This window comes from Prionailurus bengalensis, chromosome C2 (genome assembly GCF_016509475.1).
Source record: "Prionailurus bengalensis isolate Pbe53 chromosome C2, Fcat_Pben_1.1_paternal_pri, whole genome shotgun sequence".
Taxonomy (NCBI): Eukaryota; Metazoa; Chordata; class Mammalia; order Carnivora; family Felidae; genus Prionailurus; species Prionailurus bengalensis.
Genome location: NC_057350.1, coordinates 132,608,254 through 132,636,169, shown reverse-complemented (window position 1 = coordinate 132,636,169; position 27,916 = coordinate 132,608,254). Strand labels below are relative to the sequence as shown.

The 27,916-nt window shown below is 36.6% G+C and overlaps 1 protein-coding gene across 4 annotated transcripts in view; it reads left to right on the top strand.

The window, feature by feature from the left end:
* Window positions 1-27,916, top strand: part of ATP2C1 (ATPase secretory pathway Ca2+ transporting 1) — a 173,601-nt gene that overhangs the window by 135,320 nt on the left and 10,365 nt on the right. For 2 of the 4 annotated variants that reach the window (XM_043595412.1, XM_043595413.1), the window contains 10 exons: window positions 763-933; window positions 2,769-2,866; window positions 12,121-12,171; window positions 13,346-13,512; window positions 14,879-14,947; window positions 15,579-15,695; window positions 16,783-16,930; window positions 17,469-17,564; window positions 20,487-20,628; window positions 22,114-22,910. In XM_043595412.1, coding sequence (XP_043451347.1) covers window positions 763-933; window positions 2,769-2,866; window positions 12,121-12,171; window positions 13,346-13,512; window positions 14,879-14,947; window positions 15,579-15,695; window positions 16,783-16,930; window positions 17,469-17,564; window positions 20,487-20,628; window positions 22,114-22,244 — 1,190 coding nt within the window. In that variant the 3' untranslated portion in view covers window positions 22,245-22,910. Of the gene's footprint in view, window positions 1-762; window positions 934-2,768; window positions 2,867-12,120; window positions 12,172-13,345; window positions 13,513-14,878; window positions 14,948-15,578; window positions 15,696-16,782; window positions 16,931-17,468; window positions 17,565-20,486; window positions 20,629-22,113; window positions 22,911-27,916 lie in introns of those variants that run through there. The other 2 variants (XM_043595410.1, XM_043595411.1) reach the window with 2 other exon arrangements.

The window sequence follows — 27,916 nt, the reverse complement described above, 5'->3', positions numbered from 1 at the left end:
TTGGCTCATAAGGTAGTTACCAGAGTTGTGAGACTAAGCTAAATGATATTTGGAAATGAATAGTAGTTTGTGTTGTATCTTAAGTGTCCAGGGATGACACAAATAATGATATGGTGATGTTATTTAGATATTCTTAGAGAACCAAAGTTACAAATAAGACATACCTGTCAATGTTATGAAAAGAGTGAGAGAAATCAAACTACTGTTATTAGTGGTTTTATAGTCACTTTACAGATTAAATTAACCTCCCAGGGTTTGTCATGTATGAAATTGTTACATGTTATGTATAATTAATTAATAAGTCTTCTCTCCAAGCCTTCAGTGTTCTGGAGACCTATAAAATGGAAAGATGAAGATACATTAGTAGCAACCCCCCTCTGAGGTGTCTGTTTAAAACTATTTTCAAAGCTCAGCAAACCCATAGTTTCTCCAAATAACTAATTATATTTTCTAAAGATCTAATAGGTGATATTTAGAGGAGCCACACGTAGTCACTTTATAAAAACATTCTTTTTCACTTCTTACTTGCCATCTCTACTTATACTTTAGTCTGATTCCTTTTAATTTTTAATAGCTTAAAGCAACCCCATTATCTAGAACCATTAAATTAATGTTTTAACATGTAATAATTTGGTTATTTAATGATTATATAATAACTACTATGAGATTACAGTCTTAAGTGATTTGTCTCTAGCTTTTGTCAAGTAAATTATAATGCTATGCGACTCACATTTCCTTTTTTTGATTTTTTTATTTCCTCAGTTCTAGCTTTAGCTTCTGGTCCAGAACTGGGACAGCTGACATTTCTTGGCCTGGTGGGAATCATTGATCCTCCTAGAACTGGTGTGAAAGAAGCTGTCACAACACTCATTGCCTCAGGAGTGTCAATAAAAATGATTACTGGAGACTCACAGGAGACTGCAGTTGCAATTGGTATAACTAGGCTGTTGCCTTTTTGGTCTTTTTGTTTTTTTTAAAAATAGTTTTTCTGAAATTAACTGCAGTGCACATAGCTTTGTGAACCATTAGATATGAAGCATGTACACGTAATATTGACATTATGCAATTAAAATGGACTCTTATTTGCTCATATTCTATATAAAATTGTGGGAAAAATTTATTTTAGGTTCAAAAGTAATGCTGTTAATTGCAAATACATAGCTAAACTGTTAGGAAATCACATGTATTTTATTCACAAAAGAATAGTTTATTATTTTTAATCTCATAATCCACTATGCTGTGGATAAAAGTACTAGATTATGCACATGAAAGGAAACGAAATTTAGTTTTCCCTTTCAACTTGAGGATAATTTTTAAAGCAGACTTTGACTTGGACCTAGTTTGAAAGAAAATAGCTTGTATAAATATTTCTGTTATTACACTATGTATATGCTTTTGTCGCTTGAATGCTATTCAAGATTACCTTAAGAAGTAATAAGAGGAAAAAAAGGACACTGAAAATTAATATTCTGGAGTTTATAAACTATAATTCATACTGATAAATTTAAGCTTGCTAAGTCCATTAATTCTGATTTTGATAATATGATGAGAGCCTGGAATAGGAGTTTCATATTTTATGCTAAGAAGAATATGTCGCCAGAAACATAACATTGTTGGGAAAGTTATACCTAGAAAAACCTTTAAACATTTATTTTCACTTGCATATACTACGTGATTATCACAGATCCACCACTGTTTTGTCTGGCTTTGGATACTTTACTTAAAATGCATTCAGATCTATGTTAAAATTGAGCTGCTAGGGCTCTTGAGTGGCTCAGTCGGTTAAGCATCTGACTCTTGACTTTGGCTCCAGTCATGATCTCAGTCTCACAGTTCATGAGTTCGAGCCCCACGTCTGGCTCTGCACTGACAGTGTGGAGCTTCCTTGGGATTTTCTCTCTCTCTCTCTCTCTCTCTCTCTCTCTCTCTCTTTCTCTCTCTCTCTCTCTCTTTCTCTCTCTCAAAATAAATAAATACACTTAAAAAAATTAAAAAAATTGAGCTGCTAAGCAAAAGCTATTGGCCTTGTTTCAGTTCTTAGGTATAGTAGTTTATTTTTTTTTTTAATTTTTTTTTTTCAACGTTTATTTATTTTTGGGACAGAGAGAGACAGAGCATGAACGGGGGAGGGGCAGAGAGAGAGGGAGACACAGAATCGGAAACAGGCTCCAGGCTCTGAGCCATCAGCCCAGAGCCTGATGCGGGGCTCGAACTCCCGGACCGCGAGATCGTGACCTGGCTGAAGTCGGACGCTTAACCGACTGCGCCACCCAGGCGCCCCGGGTATAGTAGTTTAAATAGTGAAAATTCTTTATTAAATATAAACAAAACGCCAGAAAGAAAACGCCAGACTTTTTATTAATTCATATAGGTTTGCCTTACTAGTAATTTGTCTTATGATCCCTTGATACAAAGACATTTTATACCTAAAAAGAGAATGGATAACAAATCACATTAAGTGAGCGTTATGTTGAGTAGCCTAGCAAGCAAGACTAATTTTTTGTTTTGTTTTTGGTTTTAGAGACAGAGAGAACGCAAGAGTGTGAGCAGGAGGTGGGGGGGGGGGGGCGGTGTGAAAGGGGCAGAGGGAGAGAGAGAAAATCCCAAGCCAACCCCATGCTCAGCATGGAGCCTGATATGGGCTTGAACCCATGGCCCTGGGACCATGACCTGAGCCAAAATCAAGAGTCGGATGCTGAACCGAGCCCCCAGGGGCCCCAAGCAAAACTAATTTGTTCAATTATGTTTTCTCTCCCATTTTACTTTAGCTAGTCGTCTGGGATTGTATTCCAAAACTTCCCAGTCAGTCTCAGGAGAAGAAATAGATGCAATGGATGTCCAGCAGCTTTCACAGATAGTACCGAAGGTAGGCCACCTTTTAGGTGGAAAAACCTTATTCTAAGTGTCAACATTTCTACTGTTATCTTAATGAAACTGTTTGGGAACAATGGAGACAGGACCACCAAATTTATTGAACCACATCCTGAAATTAAATCTTAGCACTGAAGTCAGCCTTATCATTGAGAATATTTATGATGTATTGAGAGTATTTATTATTTATGATCATTATGAATACCAGCACACATTTGTTAACTTTAGCAGGAACCAGCTTTCCTCTGAGGAAGGTGCTATGAAGGTTAAGTGGTTGTATTGTATGTAAAAAATACAGAGTGGAGAGAGACCATTACTTTGTATTTCTTACCCCTTTGATTTAATTGTAGCATGAGTATTTAATGCTTTTTTGAAAAATTGAGGTATCATTTACATACAGTAGAATTTACCCTTTTTAACGTACATTTCTAAGTTTTGACAAATGCAAATGCGTGCAGTCTTGCAACCAGCCACAATCAAGATATAGAACAGTTCGATTATATTCCCAAATTCGCTTGTGCCTTTTTATAGTCAACTCCTCTCTCTACTTTTAGCACTTGGCAACTGCTGATTTGTTTTCTGTCCCTATAGTTTTGCCTTTTCCACAATACTCTAAAAATGGAATCCTATAGTATGAGGCTTTGAATTTCTTCTTCTATTTAGCATAATGCTTTGAGATTTATCCATGTTGGTTGTGAGTATTAATAGTTTGTTCTTTTAATTGCTGAGTAGTATACCAGTGTTTGGGGGAATGTTACTTGTTCCCGGGTTTAAAGACATTTGTATTATTTCCAGGTTTTGTTGATTATTAATAAAGCTACTATAAACATTTGTGTTTAGATTTTTGTATGAAAATAAATTTTCATTTCTCATGGATAAATACCTAAGAGTAGTTGCTGGGTCACATGGTTAGTATATGCTTAACCTTGTAAGAAACTGCCAAGTTGTTTTCTAAGGTGGCTTTATTATTTGTGTTCCCACTAGCAATGTTTTCAAGTTCTGATTGCTCTGCATCCTCCCTAGCACACGGGATTGTTAGTTCCCCCACACCCCATCCTAATAGGTTTATAGTAGTATCTTCTTGTGGTTTTAATTTGCATTTCCCTCACAATTAATGATGTTGAGTATCTTTCCATGTGCTTATTTGCCATTTAGATACCTTGTTTAGTGAAGTGTCTGCTCTGCCTATTTTTTTTAAAAATTGTGTCTGTTTTCTTACTGAATTTGAGAGTTCTTTATATATTATATATACAAGTCCTTTACCAGATATTTGATTTGAAATATTTTTTCCTAGTGGCCTATTTTTTTATTCTTTTAGCACTCTTTCAGAGAGCAGAGGTTTCAAATTCTGATGAAGTCTAATTTATTTTTCTTTTATGGATCATGATTTTGATGTCTTCTCTAAGAATACTCTGCTTAACCCAGTGTCACAAAGATTTTTTTTTTTACCTATATTTTCTTCCAAAAGTGTTACATTTTTAGGTTTTACACTAAGGTCTGTGATCCAATTTGAATTTTTGTGTATGTTGTGAGAAATGGGTTAAGGTTCAGTTTTTTGCAGATGGATGTTCAATTATTCAGCACCATCTGTTGAAAAGACTCTTTTTTTTTTCTTTTAGTTTAAATAAATTGGAAAAAAAAGACTGCTTTTTTTCTTTGAAATACCTTTTTTACCGTTGATTGTAATGCTTTTCTAACAAATTGTTTATAGGAAAAGTATCTCCTCTTCTATAACACAGGCAACTTCTTCAGAGCCTTCAAGTGTAAGATTATTTTATTATCTTAGGATGTTTTCCGGGGGACTTCAAAGACTGATTTGTGGGTACACAGGTCCTGTAGGAAGCGCCCCATAAGGGATAGGCAGCATTATTACATCTAAGGTCTTGACAGTTCGAATTTCTTGTTCTCATTGTTATTTAACCTATTTATGTACATGTAATTATGTATCCTTTAAAATAAGTGCTTATCTGACATTTATTTTATTAGGCATATTCTACTTATTCATTGACGGTAATAAAATGTGCTACCTTCTTCACTTATTTTACACTCAAAACTGCAAGTTACATAGTTAGAACACTGAATTTTCTTAGGTTAATTCCACATCTTAACTCAAAGCTTTTTATAATACAATTTTCTGATTAGAAAATTTGTTCATTAGTAGTATATGTTCATTGTAGAAAAACTGAAAACCTAGAAAAGAGCTAGAATGGAAACTACCTGCAAACAATCCAGATACTCAAAGGTTGTGCAGAGCATACAAAATAATAAAATAAGTTAACCCATGTCTTTTTTTTTTATTTTTAATGTTTATTATTTTTGAGAGAGAGAGAGAGATAGGGAGCAAGCAGGGGAGGGGCAGAGAGAGGGAGACACAGAATCCAAAGCAGGCTCCAGGCTGTGAGCTGTCAGCATGGAGCCCTACATGAGACTCGAACTCCTAGACCGCAAGATCATAACCTGAGCTGAAGTCGGCTGCTTTAAGTGACTGAGCCACCCAGGTGCCCCAACCCATGTGTTTTTTTAAAAATGTGTTTTGACAAAACCTGGTTGGAACTTAATAGTGTTATAAATGTGAACATTTCATTTAACATCAGCATTTCTGTAGTCGTAAGTTATCATTATAAAACATGTTTTTAATGGGTGCACAGTATTTTGCTTGGATATATTATGTGTGTATAAACACACAGCAAATACATAGTTATATAATCATTTTTGTGTTGAAATTTTAACTTCCATTTATTTTTTGTTACTGTAAACAATGCTTCAAGGATAATAAGAGTAAGCAACCATTTACCATGTACCAGGCAATTCATATATTACATACGTTATATATTTACTTCTAATAGCCATCTTATAAGAGATGGGCAGACCCATTTTTACAGATGAAGAAACTGAGGCCCAGAGAATTTGGGATACTAATCTGAAATCTCAGAGCTGATAAGTGATAGCAGTGGCATTGGGACTGGGAGTCCAGGTCTGTGTGACTTCTGACTTTGTCATCTGTTGCTTACTGATTCATTAAATATTATTGTACATGACTTTGTGCCTATCTCTGATTATTTCTGTAGAATAAATTTCTTCATGTGAAAAGATTGGACTGATGACCAACACATTTATAAAATGCTTAGCACATATTGGTGAATTGTCCTCTGAAAAGGTTTAGCTTATATTTCCACAAACTGTGCTTCTTACAGTAGCATTAAGTCCCTGGGCCATCAGCCTCACTTGTGCTTAGATTTTAGATACAGTAACTAGTAGAAATGTGCTCTTTTACTCATTTGTTTTCTCTTGCTGAAGCTCTAGTTACTCATGAATGCTGTTTTCAGAGCATCTGGGAGCAGTGTGTGTGTTTGCTTTATTTTACATTTAGTGAGGAAGCTGTTTCCATATTTGAACACGACTGTGTGTGTGTGTGTGTGTGTGTGTGTGTGTGTGTGTGTCCTTTCGTGATAGTTTCTTCCTGACATTTATTTCTGAAAGAATAAATTCTGTACTAGGTTACCTAGGGGTATTGGGACAGAGTGTACATTAGTCAATATATGTGAAATCTGCAGTTAATTAAACATTTTCCCATTAGACCTTTGTTCAACCTTTTCTTCCAAACCTATTCCCAGAGATGGTGACAAGTAGTGAAATTGACAGATTTGAAGTTTCATTTTATTTGCTTTCTTGGTTCACTCTCTGGGCTCTCTGATAAAAATGCTAATGAACTCTGGAAACCAACTTCAAGGTACTTAGAGAAGGAAGAGGCAAATTGCAAATTACAAATTACACCATCAGCCTGGGCAAATTACGTCTTTTCCAGATAACAGTTTTTATGCATTAATTATGGCAGATACCCTGATGCTATTCCAAAGAGACTAAAACAATATAAAACCTAAGCTTTGTGAGAAGCTTACTGAATTGCTTCACCTTGTCCTATTCTAAGGAGGAATTCCATAAATACCAGAGCTCCCTTCGAGGTATTTCTTTTGAATACCTAAATCTTTTCTGCAAATACTATTAATGAATTGTTTTAGCTCTTTGAGCTTAGGTGGACTGCCCTTATCCTGTAACTTGTTTTCTTCCCCACTTCATCTTACGTTTATGGAACTCTCTTACAGCCAACATATATACTTGGTCTAATGCTTTTACTTCATACCAGTTTGAATGGCTTTTCTTTTATTAGTGTTAAAAGCAAAAAACTTCTAAATTGCCAGCTTACTGAGATTTCCCCACATGTACTAAATCATATTAATTCTTTTCCTTACTAAAATGTTTTTTAGCTTCCTCTTTCCATAATTCAGTCTCATATTTCATTTCTAACATTACTCTGTCCTTTTAACCTAGAGCCAACAAAAGAGTAGCATGGAAACTCAATTTTGTGTAATTATTTAGAAAGTCCATCTAGGAGTTCTCAATGTTTTTTGTTTATGATTTCTTGTAGTGTGTCCTATATTTCCCATCAATAGAAGTGGACATCCTCTTTTGTTCTTTTTAATAGCAATACCTTCATTTGTATTACTACCAAAACTATTAATCAAATTCCTGTAATAGAATCCCCAATCTGTGTGCTGTTGGTTTTTGGTAGGTTGTAAATATTTTATTTCAGTCACCTGTGTTTTGTTTTTGTTTTTTTTCTTTTCTTCAATGCATCTGGTATCTTTATATCTTTCCTGGAAGATTGGGGAAACTTCAGCAGGTTATTTTAATTCCAGGAATATTTTTCATTAATTTCTCCTTCAGTATTTTCCTGTATTCTTCTTAACTTCCTTTTGCTAGCACCCTTGTCTATAAATGTTGACCAGCTGTGAGTGATGGGGTGCCTGGGTGGCTCAGCTGGTTAAGCATCCAACTCTTGATTTCTGCTCAGATCATGACCTCACGGTTGTGAGTTTGAGCCCTGCATTGGGCTCTGTGCTGAACGTGGAGCCTGCTTGGGATTCTTTGATTCCTTCTCTCTCTTTTCTCTCTGCCCCTCCCCTGCTTGCTCTCTCTCAAATAAATAAATAAACATTAAAAAAAACAAAAAAACAACCTGTGAGTGCTAACCACAAATATGACACTATAAAGAAGGACCAATGAGAAGAGAAAAAATTATTCCCTAAACCTGCTCCTTTTCAAAGTTCTATTTCTTTTCCACTGTCCTTTTACCATCCTGTCCTCATCCTATCTTTTTCCCTCTTGCTTCCAAGGTACATGATTTTATTGTGTGCTTTATCTTTAATCCGTATATTCTTTTTTTGTTGTTAAGTAGAGAAACGGATATAAAGGTGAAAAGATTATGAATAGAGGAAATTCAGTTACCCCCAAGTCTAATCTTAGCTCTGTGATACAGTGATGTAGCTCAGTCTCTAGTCCTTTCCATATTGTTTTGTTTTAAATCTTTTTTCTTTAGGCCATAATTTTGAGTCACTAAATTTAGTGTTTTTAGTCACCTAAAAGATTGGTCTGCTCTTCTGGTGCTTTAAGAACAAATTTTACTCTGTACCACATGCAAAGCACCAACTGAGTTTTCATTAAAATCTGCTTGGTCTCGAAACTGCTGCTCTTATTTTTGAGTTGCCATCAAACCTTTGAAATAGTAAAATCTTATATCAGGTCGTAGGTATACCGGCTGCACGTCAAGTAATTTGTTAGTGTACAAAAGAAATATGCTTTCAGTCCAACGGTTGGCATGTCCTTGTGGCTGCCATTGTCAGTGATATAATGGCATGATTTGCGATGGTTCAAATGACGTGCAGTTAGTGTAACAAAGGCAAAATTTTACTCTGTTCAACCTGAGTGGTGGTAATTAGCCTTTGATTTAAATATTCTGGAAAATCTGCAGTCTTTGCTAAATACTCCTGTATTTCAATGCTGTGTGCTATATGATTAATTTCTGCAGTAATATTGAATTGTCACTCAGAAGGTAGCAATATACTTTCAATACAGATGTCCTTTAGTCCTTTTTAATGACATACTAAAGAGTCCAAAGGATTTTGAGCTTTTTAAAAAGGAAATATATTCTCCAAATATGATTTATGTGATTCATGGTATCTAAAGGCCCTAGGCATAAGTAGTAATGTGATGTTACAGTTAGATTGAGTCTTTTGCCTAAGAAAATAATCCTCTTTTGTTTTAGACCTTTATTAAAATTGGGAGAGAAACTGGGTACAGTCTATTTGATGGTACTAAATTCAGTGATTTATTCATTTTATATGTATTTATAGAGGACTGCCTTCAGGGACCTTATAGTCTAAGATAAGTAAATATATACATTGTGTCAGATAAGTGCTAAGGAGCACCAACAAAAGCAGGGAGTAGAGAGAGGAAAGATTGAAGAGGTAAATTGAAATTTTTAGATAACATGACTAGGAAAGACCTTATTACCGAGAAACTGCTTGACAAAGGAGCAGCCCATGTAATATCTGAGGAAAGAGCACTCCAGACGAGGGAACACACGTGCAAAGACCTTGAGGCGAGTGTGCCTGGTGTGTTTAAGGAACAGGGTGGAGGCCGAGTAGGTGTAGTTTAGGTGAAAAAAGACAAATGAGGAGGAAGGGGTAGGTAGTAATGGGCTTTGGCTTTCATTCTGAGGAAGATAGGAAGTCATTGGAGGGTTTTGAGCAGAAGACAGATGTGATCTGGCTTCTGTTTTAGCAGTTTCACTGTGGTCACTTCGTTGAGAAGAGACTGCAGGAGACAAGGGCAGAAATAAAAAATCAGTTCATATATTGGCCCAGAGTATTGGCAATGGGTTTAGAGTAAGGAGGTTGAAGTTTGGATTTATTTGAGGATGGAGCCAATAGGATTTGCTGTTAAACTGCTTGTGGCATGTGAGAGAAGAGGAGGAATTGAGCCGGAGCGAGTAGGAGGATATACTTGCCATTAGCAGAGGATATGAAGGACATGTATTTTGGGAAATAACGGGTTCAGTTTGTGATATTTTTAAGTCTTAGATGAGACATCCAAAAGGAACTTTGGAATAGGTGGGTGGATTAATTTCACTGGTCTGGATTTTAGAAGAGATACTGGGGCTGAAGACAAAAATGCATAAAAATAAAATCTAAATCTCTAAGGCTGGATGAGATCACCTAGGGACAGGTGGAGATTCTTAGACCTTTTGTAGAGAGGAATCTAAGAACTGAGTCCTGAAATATTCCAAGATTCAGACTTCAGGGAGGTCCGGAGGAGCCTGCAAAAGAGGGGCAGCCAGAAAGGTAGGAGGAAGACCAGGAGACTATAGGGTGATCATGGAAGCCAAGAGCAGAAAGTATCTCAGGAGGAGGGAATTACCGGCTATGTTATCGTGCTGCTGAGAGCGTAAGTCAGAAAAGAAATGACCACTGGTGTGAGCAAAGCAGGTCGTCTTTAATAGTCTTCAGCAGGGGTTTCAGCGCAGTGGTGGGGGCAGCGGCCCAACTGGGATGGAGTCAGGAGAGCATGAGAAGAGGGGAAATGGGAGATGGCAAGTACAGAGGAGTTTTGCTATAAAGAAGGAGGAAAATGTAGGGTAGTGCCCAAAACAAGAAGGGAAGTTTTTGGTTTTGTTTTTATTTAAATGGAAGAAATAATCAAATGTTTGTATACTGATGATAACGATGCATCAGTGAGGAAAAGATTTTGATGCAAGAGAGGATAGAATTTCTGGAGCAATGATCTTTAAATAGGTCAGAAGGTAGAATATTTGACCCGTGTGCTAGGAGCATATTTAGTTCATCTATAATAAAAGGAGAGAAAGGATAGTGCTTGGATACAGATATTGGATGGTGGGAATTACAGAAGTTCTTTCCTCATTCTGTTTTCTTTGAAGTGGGAAGCAAAGTTGTCAACGGAGCCTAGGGTTGGAGATGGTGATAAATTGGAAGTATGAGGAGAGAAAACTTAGTATGAACTAATCCTCTAGGACAGTAGGGAGAAGAATGGTATATTATGTAGTTATTAAAATCGCCGTGACTTAAGTGTTGTTGGAAAGTGTTGTTGGAAAGAGTGACAGTGAAACAGAAGTTCATTAAGTCACAGGGATGAGAAGTACGATGTAAGGAACATAGTCCATAGTGTTATAATAATGTGTAGTGATAGATGGTAACTACTCTTATGGTGAGCATTGTGTAACGTATAAAATTGTGAATCACTGTGTTGTACACGTGAAACTAATACAACATTGTATTCATTAAAAAAAAAATCTGAAAAACATTTTGTGAAACATGGGGGAGTGACCTGGAGCAGTGAATGCCTGCAGTTAGTAGGAAGTATAGTATCCTGTGACCTTCAAAACTGAGGTTTTATGAATAAAAAAGGGGGAATGAAAGACACCTACCCCTGTCTAGGCTCTCCTGGTGGTACTCTTTGAGAGGACCGTAGGGATGGCTTTGCTGTGTGCAAAATTAGGTTAGAGCAATGTGCAAAAGTGGAGGATACAGGGGATGTTGTTGATATCTGCCTTTGGGGCACAGTGAAGGGGTTTGAGGAGACCAGGAGATGGCATCAGAAAAGGGAATTAAATGCATGGTTTGGAGGGATAAGATCATATAAACTGTTGGAGATATAGTGTAGGAGAACCTAAAGAATTAAAATGAAGAGGGAGAATGAGCAGATACTTGACACTTTATTTTTTATTACTTTTTTAGTGTTTATTTATTTTTTTGAGAGAGAGAGGCAGAGCATGACCAGAGGAGGGGCAGAGAGAGAGAGGGAGACCCAGAATCCAAAGCAGGCTCCAGGCTCTGAGCTGTCAGCACAGAGTTCGATGCGGGGCTTGAATCTCATGAACCGTGAGATCATGACCTGAGCCGAAGTCAGATGCTTAACCAACTGAGCCACCCAGGCTCCCCGACACTTGACACTTTATAAACAACAACAATAACAAAACCACAACAACAGCAAAAAAGGCAGCTGTTCTTTATCCTTCCTGAAGACAGAACGAAGGGAAAAGGCCATTTTTGTTGTTTGCCAGTGTAATGAAGAAACATATGGAGGTGAATTCTTCCTTCTCTGTCTCTGAAACATTTCAAGAATAAGGCTGTTTCTCTTCAGACTTTAAACATAATGGGTTAAATTGGATAACTTGTTTAGATTGTGTATTTCCGGTGCTACTGTTGGTAAAGTTTGAAATGATCATGTGAAATGAGTGTCTTAACAGATACGACCTATTGCTTAAGCTTGATCTCTGTGGCAAAGTAAATATACTTTAAATAGATAATTTTTAAAAATCTGGGTCATAAATGCATGAGTTATTCTGATATTTCTTAACATTGAAGATTTTTAGTGTATCCTGTGTTTTTACAGGTTGCGGTATTTTACAGAGCTAGCCCCAGGCACAAGATGAAAATTATTAAGGTGGGTCTCTAAAAATCCAATTGTTTTATCGCTGTCTCCAAAATGCTACTTCTTGTCTTTCATTATGATTGCATTACTAGGAATGTTGATAGAACATTAAAGTAAAAGGTATTGTGAAGCAAAAGAGGTGATTATTATTTTTTTTTTAGAGCTTGAAATTGAAGCATTAATAGAGAATGTAGTTAGCAAAGGAAGATGTAGAAGAAACCTTGAATGAAATATCTGCAAGTACAACCTTCTTTAAACCATTGACATTGTAGTTGTACGCTCTGACAGGAGTCCATAGCCAAATCATCCCAGTGTAATTAGCAGTAATTGCTTAGAAACTGAATAAATAGAGCAAGACAAGGAGATATTATGAGGGAATAATGTTTTAAAACTTATGGTTATTTATATTAATCAGTAAATATATACAAAGCAACTGACGTAGTATCCATTAGTTAAAGGGCTTAAGTTCTTTTTTTTTTTTTTTTTTAATTTTTTTTTTTTTCAACGTTTATTTATTTTTGGGACAGAGAGAGACAGAGCATGAACGGGGGAGGGGCAGAGAGAGAGGGAGACACAGAATCGGAAACAGGCTCCAGGCTCCGAGCCATCAGCCCAGAGCCTGACGCGGGGCTCGAACTCCCGGACCGCGAGATCGTGACCTGGCTGAAGTCGGACGCTTAACCTACTGCGCCACCCAGGCGCCCCAAAGGGCTTAAGTTCTTAATCACAATAGCCCTCCATTGCATTAGTTAAAAGTTTCTCAGCCTTCATACTATTGACATTTTGGGCTGGATTTTTTGTTGTGAGGGCCTGTCCTGTACCTCGTAGGATGTTTAGCAGCATCCCTGGCCCCTACCCTCTAGATGCTAGTAGCATCCAGTCATGATAGTAAAAAATATCTCCAGACATTGCCAAATGTCCCCTACAAGGCAAAATTGCCCCTGAGAGCCACTGTATAATTAACTCTAGATCAGACTTTAGACATGGTTCTCACACATGAGACTATTAATAAAAACTTTTTCTAAACTTTATCTTAACACCTCCATATATTGAAGGTTGTTGAAAAATTGGTGGTCTGTCTTGTTTCCAGTCTTTATTATATGAGTAAAATAGGAGTTATTTATCCCTTTATCTTTGTGGAAGCAACATTTTTATCAAAATCCCCCCCCCCCCCACCCCACTCCAGTCTCTACAGAAGAACGGCTCAGTTGTGGCCATGACAGGAGATGGAGTCAACGATGCAGTTGCTCTGAAGGCTGCAGACATTGGAGTTGCAATGGGTCAGACTGGCACAGACGTTTGCAAAGAGGCAGCAGACATGATCCTTGTGGATGATGATTTCCAAACCATAATGTAAGTTTTGTTTCAGTGAATGCACATCAGAGAATCTTTTCCCATCTTTTTCTGTACCCATCTCCAGACAGTTCAACTGGAAAAGAATTAGTATAGTCACTGTTTAAATATGTGCACAGTGGATGAACTATTTTACTAGGATTAATTAATTTTATTTATGGCCTAGTGTATAGTTTCGAAGAAAATTATTTGTATGGAATGAAAAGGATATAATAAATGGCAGAGTCACTCATTTAAGAAATATTTATTGAGTGCCAGCCAGATGTCACATTTTTCTGGCCACCAGTGTAGTGGCACAGCAGTAAACCTTAATGGAGCCTTTATTCTACTTAAATTCAGTCTATTAGAAATATGCATATGTGTGGCTTTACAATAAGTATTAAAATAATCAAATCTCTATCCATACCTATTGCCTTCTGTCTGTAATTGTCCCTGTTGTCAGTGGTACAAGTGATAATGTTTTAAATAGCGTTGTCTCCTTCAGCCATGGTTTCTAATTGATTTAAGATTCTTATGTTATACCTGGTAATGTCAGTTGCACAATGTTCATGTGGGGGTCCCCTGACTCTTGTTACTTGGTAATCACCTGTTAGATAACCTGAGTCCTCCTCAGTTCAGTGACACATGCTAATTATATGTCCAGGGTACTTCATTAACCCATCGAGGCCTGAAGTGGAGCATGTGGGAGCTCTGAATTGCCACGCTTTTATAGGGATATATTGTTTTTTTTTCTTTGCATTCTGAGACTTGTATAAAAATCTTGAAAGGAAGGGGAAGTTGTTTAAAAAACATGTATTTTCCTAGATTTAACCAAATGAGAATTTAAATGAATCTTTGTAAACCATGTTCTTTATATAATTCTGCTAAAGCAGAATTTCTAATTGTATGTAGGAACAATAGTAGCTTATGTGCTAGATTTCTAATATATTTTATTGCCATTTAATTCCTGACATACATTAATTTAATTCCTTACCATGCATGCGTCTTTACCTTTAAGAAAAATAAAATTGAAGGGGTAAAGAAGCTCATTATTTTAGTGTTATAAATGTGTAGTATTGTCTGTTGTGTAAAAAGACAGTGTTATGATTGTAATGTTGAAATATCTTTAAGAATAAGAATTTTAATATTCTATAATGAAATTAGTTCAGGTGGAGCTTCACAGATGTGACTTTAATTCTTTACCAGAATAATGTTTCCATATTTGTTTCTAATCTTAATATGTGAAGAAAATAACAGACTCTTTTTTAATGATGGATGTGTTATATCAGTTGGAAACTTGTTTTCAAAAGTAGGTCTATGGTGTTTTAGAGTAGATATATCTTTATTTTTGTATGATAATTATCACTTATTTTTTTTTAACTTTCAGGTCTGCAATTGAAGAGGGTAAAGGGATTTATAATAACATTAAAAATTTTGTTAGATTCCAACTGAGCACGTAAGTTTATAAGAAGTTTGTCACCATGGGTCTTATAGATAAATTATGTGACAAGTAGAATTCAAGCAGAATGCTTAGAAGCTTTTTGGCTATTTCTGAGTGTTGTTCATATGTAACTTTTCCAAAATGAAAATTAATTCTATCCTAAAATTAAAAATGGCAAGATAAAGAGATGATGTCTAAGTAATCATCAAAATGTATAAACCTTTGTGGTTTATTTACTAGCTCCAGAAATAACCAAGGAAGCAGTGTCAAATCTTAGTGTGTTTCCTTGGTATCTTTTTCCAAAAGTAGAAGGGCTTTTCTGTAGTCAAAAAATAGTTGCCAAAATATTGTTGAAACTGTTAACTATACTGTAGTAACAGCTATTCTGAACTCAGTGTTTAAAATCTTCCTCTATTTGTTATTATCTAAACATCTTGAAATCCTTTATTTAAATGCTGTGGATTATAAAGTTTAACTTTAGCTTCAGAATATTCACACCCGAATGAAGCAAAGGGTAATTGGATATACAGACTTCCTTTAAAAGCGCAGTAGTAAAATGAGATTTTCAAATGCTAAGGAAGTGCTATAAAAGTAGTAGGAAGTATACTATGCTGACAGATTTTTTTCAATTACTTTTTTTCAACAGGAGTATAGCAGCATTAACTTTAATCTCATTGGCTACATTAATGAACTTTCCTAATCCTCTCAATGCCATGCAGATTTTGTGGATCAATATAATTATGGATGGACCTCCAGCTCAGAGGTAAGAGTTTTTTTATGCATGAGCTAGTAGAAAGACAAGGAGGGTGTGATATCCTGATGATTAAGTTTTAATATTTTATTCATGGATAGGATTGGAAATCTATCATGCAGCAACACGTTTGTTTTACATTGTGTGATGTGTGCATATATCATTTACTCTCTTTGGGTGTTTGTTGACATGTCATGGACCGAGCTTTTGCACTGTGTTAGATGCCCATTCTTTTTTTTTTTTTTTTTTTAATTTTTTTTTTTTTTTCAACGTTTATTTATTTTTGGGACAGAGAGAGACAGAGCATGAATGGGAGAGGGGCAGAGAGAGAGGGAGACACAGAATCGGAAACAGGCTCCAGGCTCCGAGCAATCAGCCCAGAGCCTGACGCGGGGCTCGAACTCCCAGACCGCGAGATCGTGACCTGGCTGAAGTCAGACGCTTAACCGACTGCGCCACCCAGGCGCCCCACCCATTCTTAAGTTGAGAACAGATCAGGGTATATAGGTACAGTTCCTGTTCTCAGGAGGAAAGCTTTTGTCTCTAAGAATGGGATGTAATGGAGAAATCCTGAGTTTAGTGTTACTACCTGGGTTCCTTTGTCAATTTTAGAGACTTTGGGAAAGTATTGAGACTTAAGCATGTAAGTATTTTCTTCTGTAATGGGGCCTTAGATGCTGCTTCCCAGCAGAAAGAATAATTGACTGATGCATGTCAGCAGCCATTACAATAAGTCATCCTACTTAAAATCTCCTTGCCTAAAAAGGTATTTCAGGGTTTACGTGGTAGCTTAGTATTTCAGGCCATATTTGAAATAAGTAAATTTATATGTAAATGAAGTTGGACAATTTTTTTGAAATTTGACCATCAATCTCCCTTCAAACTATGCCAAATAAAAACTATGCCAAGAGTAAAAGAAGGAAGAGTGATAAAATCCATGGTTATTTTTGAGTAATTATAGCCAAGGTTTTTATGGTCAACATTTTGTTTCCATAAGAAAACATTTCATTTCCTGGATAATTGAGGTTAATGGGATTATGAAAATAACAAATCAAAACCTAAAACTTTGAAGTAATTCACTTTTCTATTTGTTTTGAAGCCTTGGAGTAGAACCAGTGGATAAAGATGTCATTCGTAAACCTCCACGAAACTGGAAGGACAGCATATTGACCAAAAACCTGATACTTAAAATACTTGTTTCATCTATAATCATTGTTTGTGGGACTTTGTTTGTCTTCTGGCGGGAGGTATAGTTACTTGAAAAGCTCTGCCTTAATAACATGCATTCTGTATGATAGGATTCACTTTTTTTGGTGTTTTACATAGAAGCCTGGAAAGTTAAGAGAGCTCTTTGGAAAACATGATAACAAAAACATTTAAAAATAGTTTGATTTCAGGCTTTATGGGTTAATAGAATTGCTTATTCATTTATTAGTCTAGTTTAAATCTGCAGAGACATACCAGTACAACAAAAATTAATATATTAAAATTTGGGGAGAAACTAGAAAATCTGAGTCCTTACTGCTATTTTATTACATCAAAAAAGAAAGTTGTTTTAATATCCAATACGTGGTTTGTGAGAAGACTTTTTACTTTATTTAAATTACAGCTATTCCTTAGTGACTTTCTTAAATAGCATATAGGAAGTATAGCCAGCTTATATGTTTTATATCTTAGACTACAGCTCTTTCATTTTAAAGCAAAGAAAATATTAACCTTTTACAAGCATGCAGTATTTGTCCATTAAATTCACCCACTGAAAATCATTCTTTTTCCTCGTGACAGCTACGAGACAATGTGATAACACCTCGAGACACAACAATGACATTCACGTGCTTTGTATTTTTCGATATGTTCAATGCACTAAGTTCCAGATCCCAGGTAAGCTTAAGTGATCTTAGCTGGCTGATTGAATTGGTAGAATACTAATTGTAAGTAGGCAAGGATTGTGGGGTTTTAGCTGATTTTGTCACCACAGATTACAGCCCCAGATACAGATACGTCTACCCACAAACATGTCATAATGGGGATGGGGCATTTGAGACGATGATAGCCTTAACTTTGACTAGAAGATCCAAGAAAATCATAGGTGTCAGCACTTGGTGTTTCTTCTTTCTATTCTCTTATTATCTGTAGTTTTATGATAGGTTCAAGTTAACATATCTGAGAGTATTAGACAAAACTCATGGGTTCTGTTAAGATGGTATTAGTCTCATTTAAAAAATGTTTTTAATGTTTATTTTTGGGACAGAGAGAGAAAGACAAAGTGCGAGTGGAGGAGGGGCAGAGAGAGAGGGAGACAGAATCCTAAGCAGGCTCCGGGCTCTGACCAGTCAGCACAGAGCCCTCGGGGCTTGAACCATGAGCTAGCTGTAAGATCATGACCTGAGCCAAAGTCAGATGCTTAGCCGACTGAGCCATCCAGGCACCCTGGTATTAGTCTCATTTTAGAAGAAAGTGTTGTTAGAAGTACAAGAACAATTTTGTGTATATTAATGTTTTCCCATTACTTCTGTCAGTGTGTCAGAGCTTAGGACATTTTAAATTTGATTTTCTTCCCATGTTGTATCTTTTTTTAATTTTAATTAAAAAAATTTTTTTTACATTTATTTATTTTTGAGAAACAGTGAGACAAAGCGTGAGCAGGGGAGGGGCAGAGAGAGAAGGAGATACAGAATCTGAAGCAGGCCCCGGGCTCTGAGCTGTCCCTGGTCAGCACGGAGCCTGATGCGGGGCTCGAACCCACAAACTGTGAGATCATGACCTGATCTGAAGTCAAACGCTCAACGACTGAGCCACCCAGGTGCCCCCATTTAAAAATTTTTTTTAATGTTTATTTTATTTTTGAGAAAGAGAGACCATGCACACACGTGGGGGAGGGGCAGAGAGAGGGAGACACAGAATCCAAAGTAGGCTCCAGTCTCTGAGCTGTCAGCACAGAGCCTGATGCGGGGCTCGAACCCACAAACTGGGCGATCATGACCTGATCCAAGGTCAGATGCTTAACCGACTGAGCCACCCAGGGGCCCCTCTTCCCATGTTGTATGTTAAGATGTGATTGCCTTTTCTTGATTGAAGTGTTTTGATAGAAAATAATGGGCTATGGGCTAGAACCTAGTAGTACTTTTGAGCATAATTGTTTTTGAAAACTGGTTCCATTTTGAGGCCTGACCATTCATTTCAATTTTAGAATACCTTATAAATCCTCAGTTACATCTTTTACTATTTGCCATCCTGGAACTTACCAAGTGTAATGAATTATCATTAATTTAGATTAAGTTTTGAACAAAAAAAAACATTTTTTGTTTTATGAAAGGCAGTTTTACATTTTTAGTACACACATAATTAGGTCTAAACTTCTAGAGGGGGTGCCTGGGTGGTTCAGTCGGTTAAGTGTCTGACCCCAATCCAGGTCATGATCTTGCAGTTTGAGGGTCTGAGCCCCACATCGGGCTCTGTGCTGACAGCTCAGAGCCTGGAGCCTGCTTTGGATTCTGTGTCTCCCTCTCTCTCTGCCCTCCCCTGCTTGCACTCTCTCTCTCTTTCTCTTAAGAGCAAATAAACATTAAAAAAAAAAAAAAAAAAAGCTTTTAGATTATCTACCTTAATGGATAAAAATGGTTTTTGTTGTGATGAGCACTGGGTGTTGTCTGTAAGTGGTGAATCAGTGAATTCTACTCCTGAAACCAATATTGCACTGTATGTTAATGAAATAAAATTTAAATAAATAAATTAATTTAAAAAATGATTTATCAAAGTAATCATACAAATAAAGTTTCTTATATTTTGGAATGCTAAAGTTTCTTTTCTTTCTGTGGTCTTGCTGTTAATCTTCAGTCTTTTAGAGAAAACTCTTTCATGATAAAGAGAAGCATCTTTTTTTTTTTTTTTTTTTTAATGTGTGTATGTGTGAGAGGGAATCACAAGCAGGCTCTGCACTGTCTGTGCAGAGCCTGATGCAGGGTTCCATCTCCTGAACCATGAGATCAAGACCTGAAACTGGAGAGTGTTATGCTAAGTGAAATAAGTCATACAGAGAAAGACACACCAGATGTTTTCACTCCTATGTGGATCCTGAGAAACTTAACAGAAGACCACGGGGGAGGAGAAGGGGGAAAAAAAAAGAGCAGGAGGGAGGCAAACCATAAGAGACTTTTTTTTTTAATTTTTTTTTAACGTTTATTTATTTTTGAGACAGAGACAGAGCATGAACGGGGGAGGGTCAGAGAGAGGGAGACACAGAATTTGAAACAGGCTCTAGGCTCTGAGCTGTCAGCACAGAGCCCGACGCGGGGCTCAAACTCACGGACCGTGAGATCATGACCTGAGCTGAAGTCGGCCGCTCAACCGACTGAGCCACCCAGGCGCCCCTTTAAGAGACTCTTAAAAACTGAGAATAAATGAGGGTTGATGGGGGGTGGGAGGAAGGGGAGGGTGGGTGATAGGCATTGAGGAGGGCACCTGTTGGGATGAGCACTGGGTGTTTTATGGAAACCAATTTGATGATAAATTTCGTATAAAAATTTTTTTAAAATCCTGAAGAAAAAAAAAAGGACCTGAGCCAAAATCAGGAGTTGACCGCTCAACTGAGTGAGCCACCCAGGCGCTCCGAAGAGAAGCTGCTTTAATTTGTACCCTTATTCCATCTGAATTATTCCAAAATAATAGTTAAAATTAAGAGATTTCGTGCTATTGTCATTGTGAAATTCAGTCCAGCTTATTAATAATTGGAGATGATTGTAATAATAAAGAAGTTGTTTCAGGGGCCAAGGAATAATATTTATCTCTTTGCTCTGCCAACAGACCAAGTCTGTATTTGAGATTGGACTCTGCAGTAATAAAATGTTTTGCTACGCAGTTCTTGGATCCATCATGGGACAGTTGTTAGTTATTTACTTTCCTCCACTTCAAAAAGTTTTTCAGACCGAGAGCCTAAGTATACTGGGTAAAGAAAATGTTATCTTTTTATAATTTATATATTTCAGATGAAGTATTGTATTTTCTAATGCATTTGTTTGAATAAAAATTGCCTTTTAAAAAGTGAGATAAAAAAGTGAGAGACTTGTGTTCTATTTTTTTTCTTTTTTTTTTTTTTTTTTTTTTTTTTTCAACGTTTATTTATTTTTGGGAGAGAGAGAGACAGAGCATGAACGGGGGAGGGGCAGAGAGAGAGGGAGACACAGAATCGGAAACAGGCTCCAGGCTCTGAGCCATCAGCCCAGAGCCTGACGCGGGGCTCGAACTCACGGACCGCGAGATCGTGACCTGGCTGAAGTCGGACGCTTAACCGACTGCGCCACCCAGGCGCCCCTATTTTTTTTCATTTAAGCAAGCTTAGGGGAGACACTTGCCTTACTCTAGACTTTAAAACTTTTTTATAATTTTTTTCCTGTAATATTTTATAGATTATCAGTTGTCAGATTGTATTTGATGATTCTGAACTATAGCAAACAAAAACTTGTTATGGAGTAATTGTAGTTTATAACTTTTCAATCTTGTATGAAGAAAAATCTAGATTTAAGCTCACTGAAAACCAGATTGCTCTTCTTTAAAGTTAGTTTCAATAATTAAATGAATATTTCACTATTCTTAGTTGCTAATTCATTATTTACAAAATAACAGTCTGACCCTGAAAGCAGGAAATTTTAATCAGATTGTATGGAAGATAGGCATTATTCTTTCACATACTATGTATTAAACGTATAGGATACAGTGTATTTAAAAATAAATCTTCCTATGTAAGTGTGAGGGCTGATGTATTTTAAAGTTAATTTGGGTATTTATGAAAATAAGTTCTGAAGTCTCACTGTGTTTTATGCTGTAAGTTACAATTTACCTTAAAGTTGAACTGGCTTTTAGTATTTTAATTTCATATTTACACTGTTCCTCTTAAAAAAAAAAAAGTGGAGTCTTAAGGAGATAGCTGCAGTTTTTCAAGCAATGAATAAGAATGAGATAATGTGGATACTATTGTAAAGACATGATCTTTAAATGATGAGTAGAATTATAGGGTCTCGAATGGAATAGATAGAAATTTCTAAGTAATCTTTAGATAGGCATTTTTCAGTCAAATCAGTTACCACTGCTTGAACAGCCTTTTAAAAAGGCTGTATAAGGTCTATTAAATAGAAACGGCCTCTTGTATTGTTGTTACAGGTTATGGTTATCAGGTTATGGTTCTGGGAAAGTAGTCCGAGGACTTGGGTTCTAGCTCTGGCTGCTGCCTTTTCTAGCTATATAACTTGGGATTAATACATTTTGAGCCTTACTTTCCTCAATTTTAAACTGAGGCTGATTGTATGTACCCCATGGAATGCTGTGAGACAGTGTATTTTAAAAAGTTCTGGTAAAATGCTGGAAAAATGTAAGCTATTACACTTTGCAACTGTGTTTCAAAGAATTGTAAGATGCACCTTATTTTCTCTTGCAGATCTGCTGTTTCTTTTGGGTCTCACCTCGTCAGTATGCATAGTAGCCGAAATTATAAAGAAGGTGGAAAGGAGCAGGGAAAAGATCCAGAAGCATGTTAGTTCGACATCGTCGTCTTTTCTTGAAGTATGATGCATATTGCATTCTTTTATTTGCAAACTAGGAATTGCAGTCTGAGGATCATTTAGAAGGGCAAGTTCCAGAGGATAATGAAGATTTGAGAACTTTTTAACTTTCCATTGACTAAAAATGAGTGTTATGTTAAAGACTTGATTTGAGACTTTAACCTGCTGGCAGTCCCAAATGAAATTATGCAACTTTGATAACATATTTCTTGATTTAAATTGGCTTTTGCAATTGAGTGGAACTTTATAAAGCATATGGGCAGTTATTTAATTAAAAAAAAAAAAAAAAGGACAAAACCTGAACCACCTTCTGCACTTAAAGAGGTCTAACAATACACTATCTATCTTAGATAGATACAAATTTTTTTTAATTTTTAAATATTGTACTATTTATGGTGGTGGGGCTTTCTTACTAATACACAAATAAATTTAGTCATTTCAAAGGCATTCTTTTGGTTTAGAAGTTGATTCCCAGGAGTGCCATATTTCAGCTACTGTATTTCCTTTTTCCTGCAATGTAAGCAGCACAGATACCTTGTGTTACCAGTTTTGTATCACGTTTTTTGCACAGGATGTGACCACTGTCAGATCACTGTTCTTTTCTTTCTTTTTGTGATTGAAAAGCCTATACTGCAATTTGAAGTAAATGTTTGCTTTTCTTAGTAAGTGTAAATGGTTGCTTTTTTTTTTGTTTTGTTTTGTTTTAAGTTACGAGTCTTTGGTCTAGCAAAATTACTACAGGGTTATCAAGTGGCATTCTAGGTAGAGTAGCTTTGTCTATAATTAACACTTAGTTATAGAATCAAAAGTATTTAATAGTGATGGGGCTGAAATTTATAACAGATTATATTAACATGTTATGCCTCTTTTTTGAGTTAAATATAAATATGCACTTTGTCAAGTATCATTTTGTCATCCCTTAAATATAAATCCAAGTACCTCACATGAATAACTGGATTTTATTTTTCTTAATGTCTTTTTATGTATGTTTTTAAGCATCTTTCTTAGGAAATATAGAGTGCTATACTTCAAAGAGTCCTAAACTCAAATAGATGGTTCATGAACCAGGGTTTGTGTGGAAGATTCTGTGCTGCCTTGCTCTTCGTGAATCTGCATCTTTTTTGGCTTAGATTGCAGCACTGCCCTGAGCCTGTCCCTTTTTGTACTTCTATCATTTGTTCTCTCCCTGCCTTCTGTTTCACTGGGCATGCTGAAGAAATAGTTGGATTTACTCTTGAAATGCCATCGGTTTTTATACTAGCTTGATGAAGTGTAGGTAATTTTTTTTAGTGTGTTGTGGCAAATATGGGCAGAAATTCAAAATTTGAAGTCCGTTTTCCTGTTGAATATTTCTCTCTGAAACAGAAATGGGTTTCAAATTCTTACATGTTTAATTCTTGAAATTAGTGAGTTTTGTATTTTATAATTATTGTCCATTTTTTAAACTGTCAGGATAAACCACTCTCCAGTTTTTATCACCAATATTAACCTGCCAGTGTTAGCACTGAAATATTGTTGTTAATGACAGGGAAAATATTGGTTCTTTAAATTCTTATAATTGAAACAGTTGAGTATAAGGAGCTGAGATGTCTTCAATTTATTCTACTTTATTCTTTAAGGCTCAATAGTCAAGTGTATATTTTTCTCATCTGATAGAACATAGAAGCCATTGTCTAGTCAACTTTGTCTTTAGTGACGTGGTCTCATACCTAAATTTTGTATGACTTTTTTTGGCTGTTACAAAGACTTGAAATATGTTAAGTGCATATCAATCTTTTGCTTTCCATTTTAGGTTCAGAGTATGACTTGTATGAAATAAATGTGCCTATCTTTTCATTTGGTTTTTAAACCACAAGGAAAAAATTATTTCTTTTCTTAAGTTACTGACCTTCCAGTCGGGGCTGTTAACATTAAAATCTTAGGGATGTTGAAGATACAGAAATTAGGCACTACTCATAGTGCATAGAATCTGTGATTTAAAAAGAAGTGAAATGTACAGTACAGATATACTACGTCCAGGTTTCAATTTTCCATAGTATGACAACAAATTAGAATATTTGTATATATATCTTCCATAATATATCATCAAATTAGCATTGCTTATTTAAATGTACTAGTATCTAAATTTAAAATTTTTACCCCATTTCCTAGCCCTAGGACTTCCTAGAGCCCTTAATAATACTAACCTATTTGATTTTTTTTTTTCCTGTAAGACTACCTCATGGAGTCATTTGATCCCAAGTGATTACATATCTGGGAAGAAAAGAAAGGAACTTGAAATAATTCACCAGTTAGTTAGATAATTCCCTGCTACAAAGAAACAAGGCTTAGCATGTTCTCTAGTATTTGTACCGGGCATAGCATGACCTAGAGATGAAATCAGGCAACCTAAACCCCCTCCCCCCACCCTGCCTTCAGGATACAGGCTTTATTTAATAGTAACCACACTCAGAAAGCACAAACACATTTTGTTTACGTTATAAAAGGTAGGGTACATCTTTCACATTGGTAGTCTTCCTGAAATCACTTTAAATTTTGATCTCTTTTATATAGAACATAAGTAAAATGAGTCTTGGCCATACTCCAAATAGTTTCTCAGTGAAAGGAATTGGTGGCAAACCATAAATACCGTATCTGAGAACCTTAATTAACTTTACCTTACTTACTGCCTTTGTCACTGGGCAGTTCATTTGCATTTGACTTCCACATATGACTCATGCAAAAACTTGGATGGATGAATTGTCATTTTAATAAACTTTTACTTAGTACCCAGAGTGTGCTAAGAATAAAAAGGTGATGGCATCCCTGCCCTTTAAGAGCTCATGGACATGGTTAGCAGGGTATATAACTGTTAACAAGCTATTTCATGAAAGTTAGTAATGGTCTTTGCACATTTATTTTGTTTTGTTTTATTATATTTTATTTTATTTTATTTTTTAAAATATTTTTTAAGGTCTATTTTTGAGAGAGAGAGAGAGAGAGAGAGCGAGCGAGCACGAGTGGGGGAAGGGGCAGAGGGAGAGGGAGACACAGAATCTGAAGCAGGCTCCAGGCTCCCAGCTGTCAGCACAGAGCCCTATGCGGGGCTCAAACCCACGACCTGTGAGATCATGACCTGAGCCAAAGTCAGATGCTTAACCGACAGAGCCACCCAGGTGCCCCTTTGCACATTTATTTTAAAAATACACATGCATTAAGGTGAACCCAGCACACATTTTACTGGAAGTTTCCCTTGACATTGGCATTTGGAAATCTTTGAAATGCCTTTTTAGACTAAGATGCAGTCCAGACAGCTGATTGCATACTAAAACAGAGTGGGTAAATATTAATCCTAACTGGTATGTGACTGGACAAGCAGATTATCCCCATCATTAAGCTTCCTTGAGGTCAGTTAGAATTTGGTATGAAGATTAACTCTTGTTGGACAACCTTATCTTTGGTTTTGGTTTTCAGAGTTGGTTGTTGATAATGGATAATGGCTAACCAGTCCTTGATATTAATGTAGATATAATAGGCTGCAAATATTGTTACAGGTTTAGATTTATAAAGAAATAAGAGGTAGTATCTTGCCTTTGGGGAGTTCTCAGTCTTAACCCTGGAGACCAATATGAGATACATTCAGCACAGTGGTAAATGCTGAAATGTTACAGTAGTCAAAGGAGATAAACAACTTCATGGGAAGGGGTTGTCAAAGAAATTTCCTAGAACTAGTAGCATCTGAATCAAACCTTAAAAAACTAGGAATCTCTAGCCTAGAAGCAGCAGAATATTATAATCAAGTGCACAGACTCTACAGAGGTGTTGGCTGGGGTGGGCGGATGTGGTGCTGGAAGGAACAGGTGAAAACTACAAGGATTTTGGGCCTTTTAAGGCAGGAGGTATATAATGTAAGGGGTTGGACAGATAGGAGCCTAGTGGTGAAGGTAAAGACATATTAGACTGGTAGCAAGTTGAAGTATGATGTGAGTTTGGATTTTTGTCTTGTAATACACTCTTGGAAGCGTAGAGGGTGGATTGTAAAGACAAAATAGGGAGACTGCTGAAGAGAATTGTAGACGCTTAAGTGGTAGAGGGACTGATTGAGCTGTGGCAGTCAGTATGGAAAGAAAGGCATGGCATTTCTATCTTCTAAGAGCATTGACATGGGAGAAAAGAAAAATGTGGAAAATACCTGTTTCGTGGTTTCTGGCTTGGAAGGTAGAGCTGTTGGGAGAATTACTGAAGCTGAGCAGCCTTTAATGGGACACAGGTCAATTTGAAATGGAAGTTTCTGCTGTCCTTATTTCCCAGGAGACATGTTAGATGAGGTTTTAGCCCAGAATGATTTAAAGCCACAGCTGACTAGGGCACCTGGCTGGCTTAGTCATTTGAGTGTCCAGCTCTAGATTTTGGCTTAGGTCATGATTCCAGGGTCATAGGATTGAGCCCCTTGTCGGACTCTGTGCTGAGCATGGAGCCTGCTTAATATTCTCTCTGCTCCCCTCCCCCTCCCCCTCCCCCCTCCCCCTCCCCCCCTCCCCCTCCCTCCCTTTTCTCTCTCTCCCCCCCTCCCTCCCTCTGCTCCTCTCCCCCACTTCCACTCTTTCTAAAATAAAAAGTAAAAGAAAAACTTAAAAAAATAAAAGCCATGGCTGACCAAGAATAATGTAGGAAAATCATTTCTTGTTACAGGCATTATCTTTTTTTTGCTAAAAGTAAAGCAATAAATGAATGTAAACTTGGCTTTGACAGAATAAACTTTTTTGAAAATAGTTTTTTTAGTATAGTTATTATGTAGGACTCAGCAAACATAAATTCAAAGTGCTGGGGGAAAGATAACATTTTAGCTTTGTTACAGAGCTTTCAAAACGAATCTGTTATTATTAAGATTACTGACAGGAAGGCACCCATCTGAATTATTGGGAGCACATCTTTTTAATATTTGCAGTATAAGACACTCTCTTAAGAGGTGAGAGAATATACAGCAAAGAACTGCATAGCTTAGATTGAAGTTTGCTGTTTGTGGAGACCCACTAAATGAATTGCATTGACATTAGTTATTAGCTGCTTGCCCCAAACGATTTGTGGTGGAAGAATAGAAAACAGTGTTTTGTTTTGTTTTTTCTTTTCCATTTTAGTCATAATTCTTCCTTGGATCTTTCTAGCCTCCTGCCTCACACAGTGTTCTAACACAATCTACTTACTGATCTTTTGGGACAGTATTCCTTCAACTTAAGAACCTTTTTCCTCTGCCTCAATTTTGAGAATTAGAATTTCTACCTGTTCTTCAAAGCCCAGCTGAAGAGCCCGCCATCCTGGCCTTTATAGATTACTCTAAAGATATGTGTGTGGGGGGGTGGGGGGCAGTTTCTTGTAAATACTATTAAGAATAAATCCATCCATAAGATTGGGCATAAAATTGTTGGATTTTATTTTTTAGAAAGCATTAAAAATTCAAGTCCAAGCCTCTAGATTGATAAATCTAGACAGAAATTTGATATAATCTTCCTCCTCATTCAAAGTAAGTTTAAGTGGTGAAGTTTGGGGAGGAAAATAAAAAATGATTTGAACCATTAGTTTTGATCTTTATAAATTCTTTTCTGATCTAAACCTGGTAGTGCTCCTGAGTATTTGCGAGTGTGGTACCTGCCTACATTTGTACAGCTGCCCCAGGTAGACAGTGTTTCATGTGCAGATCAC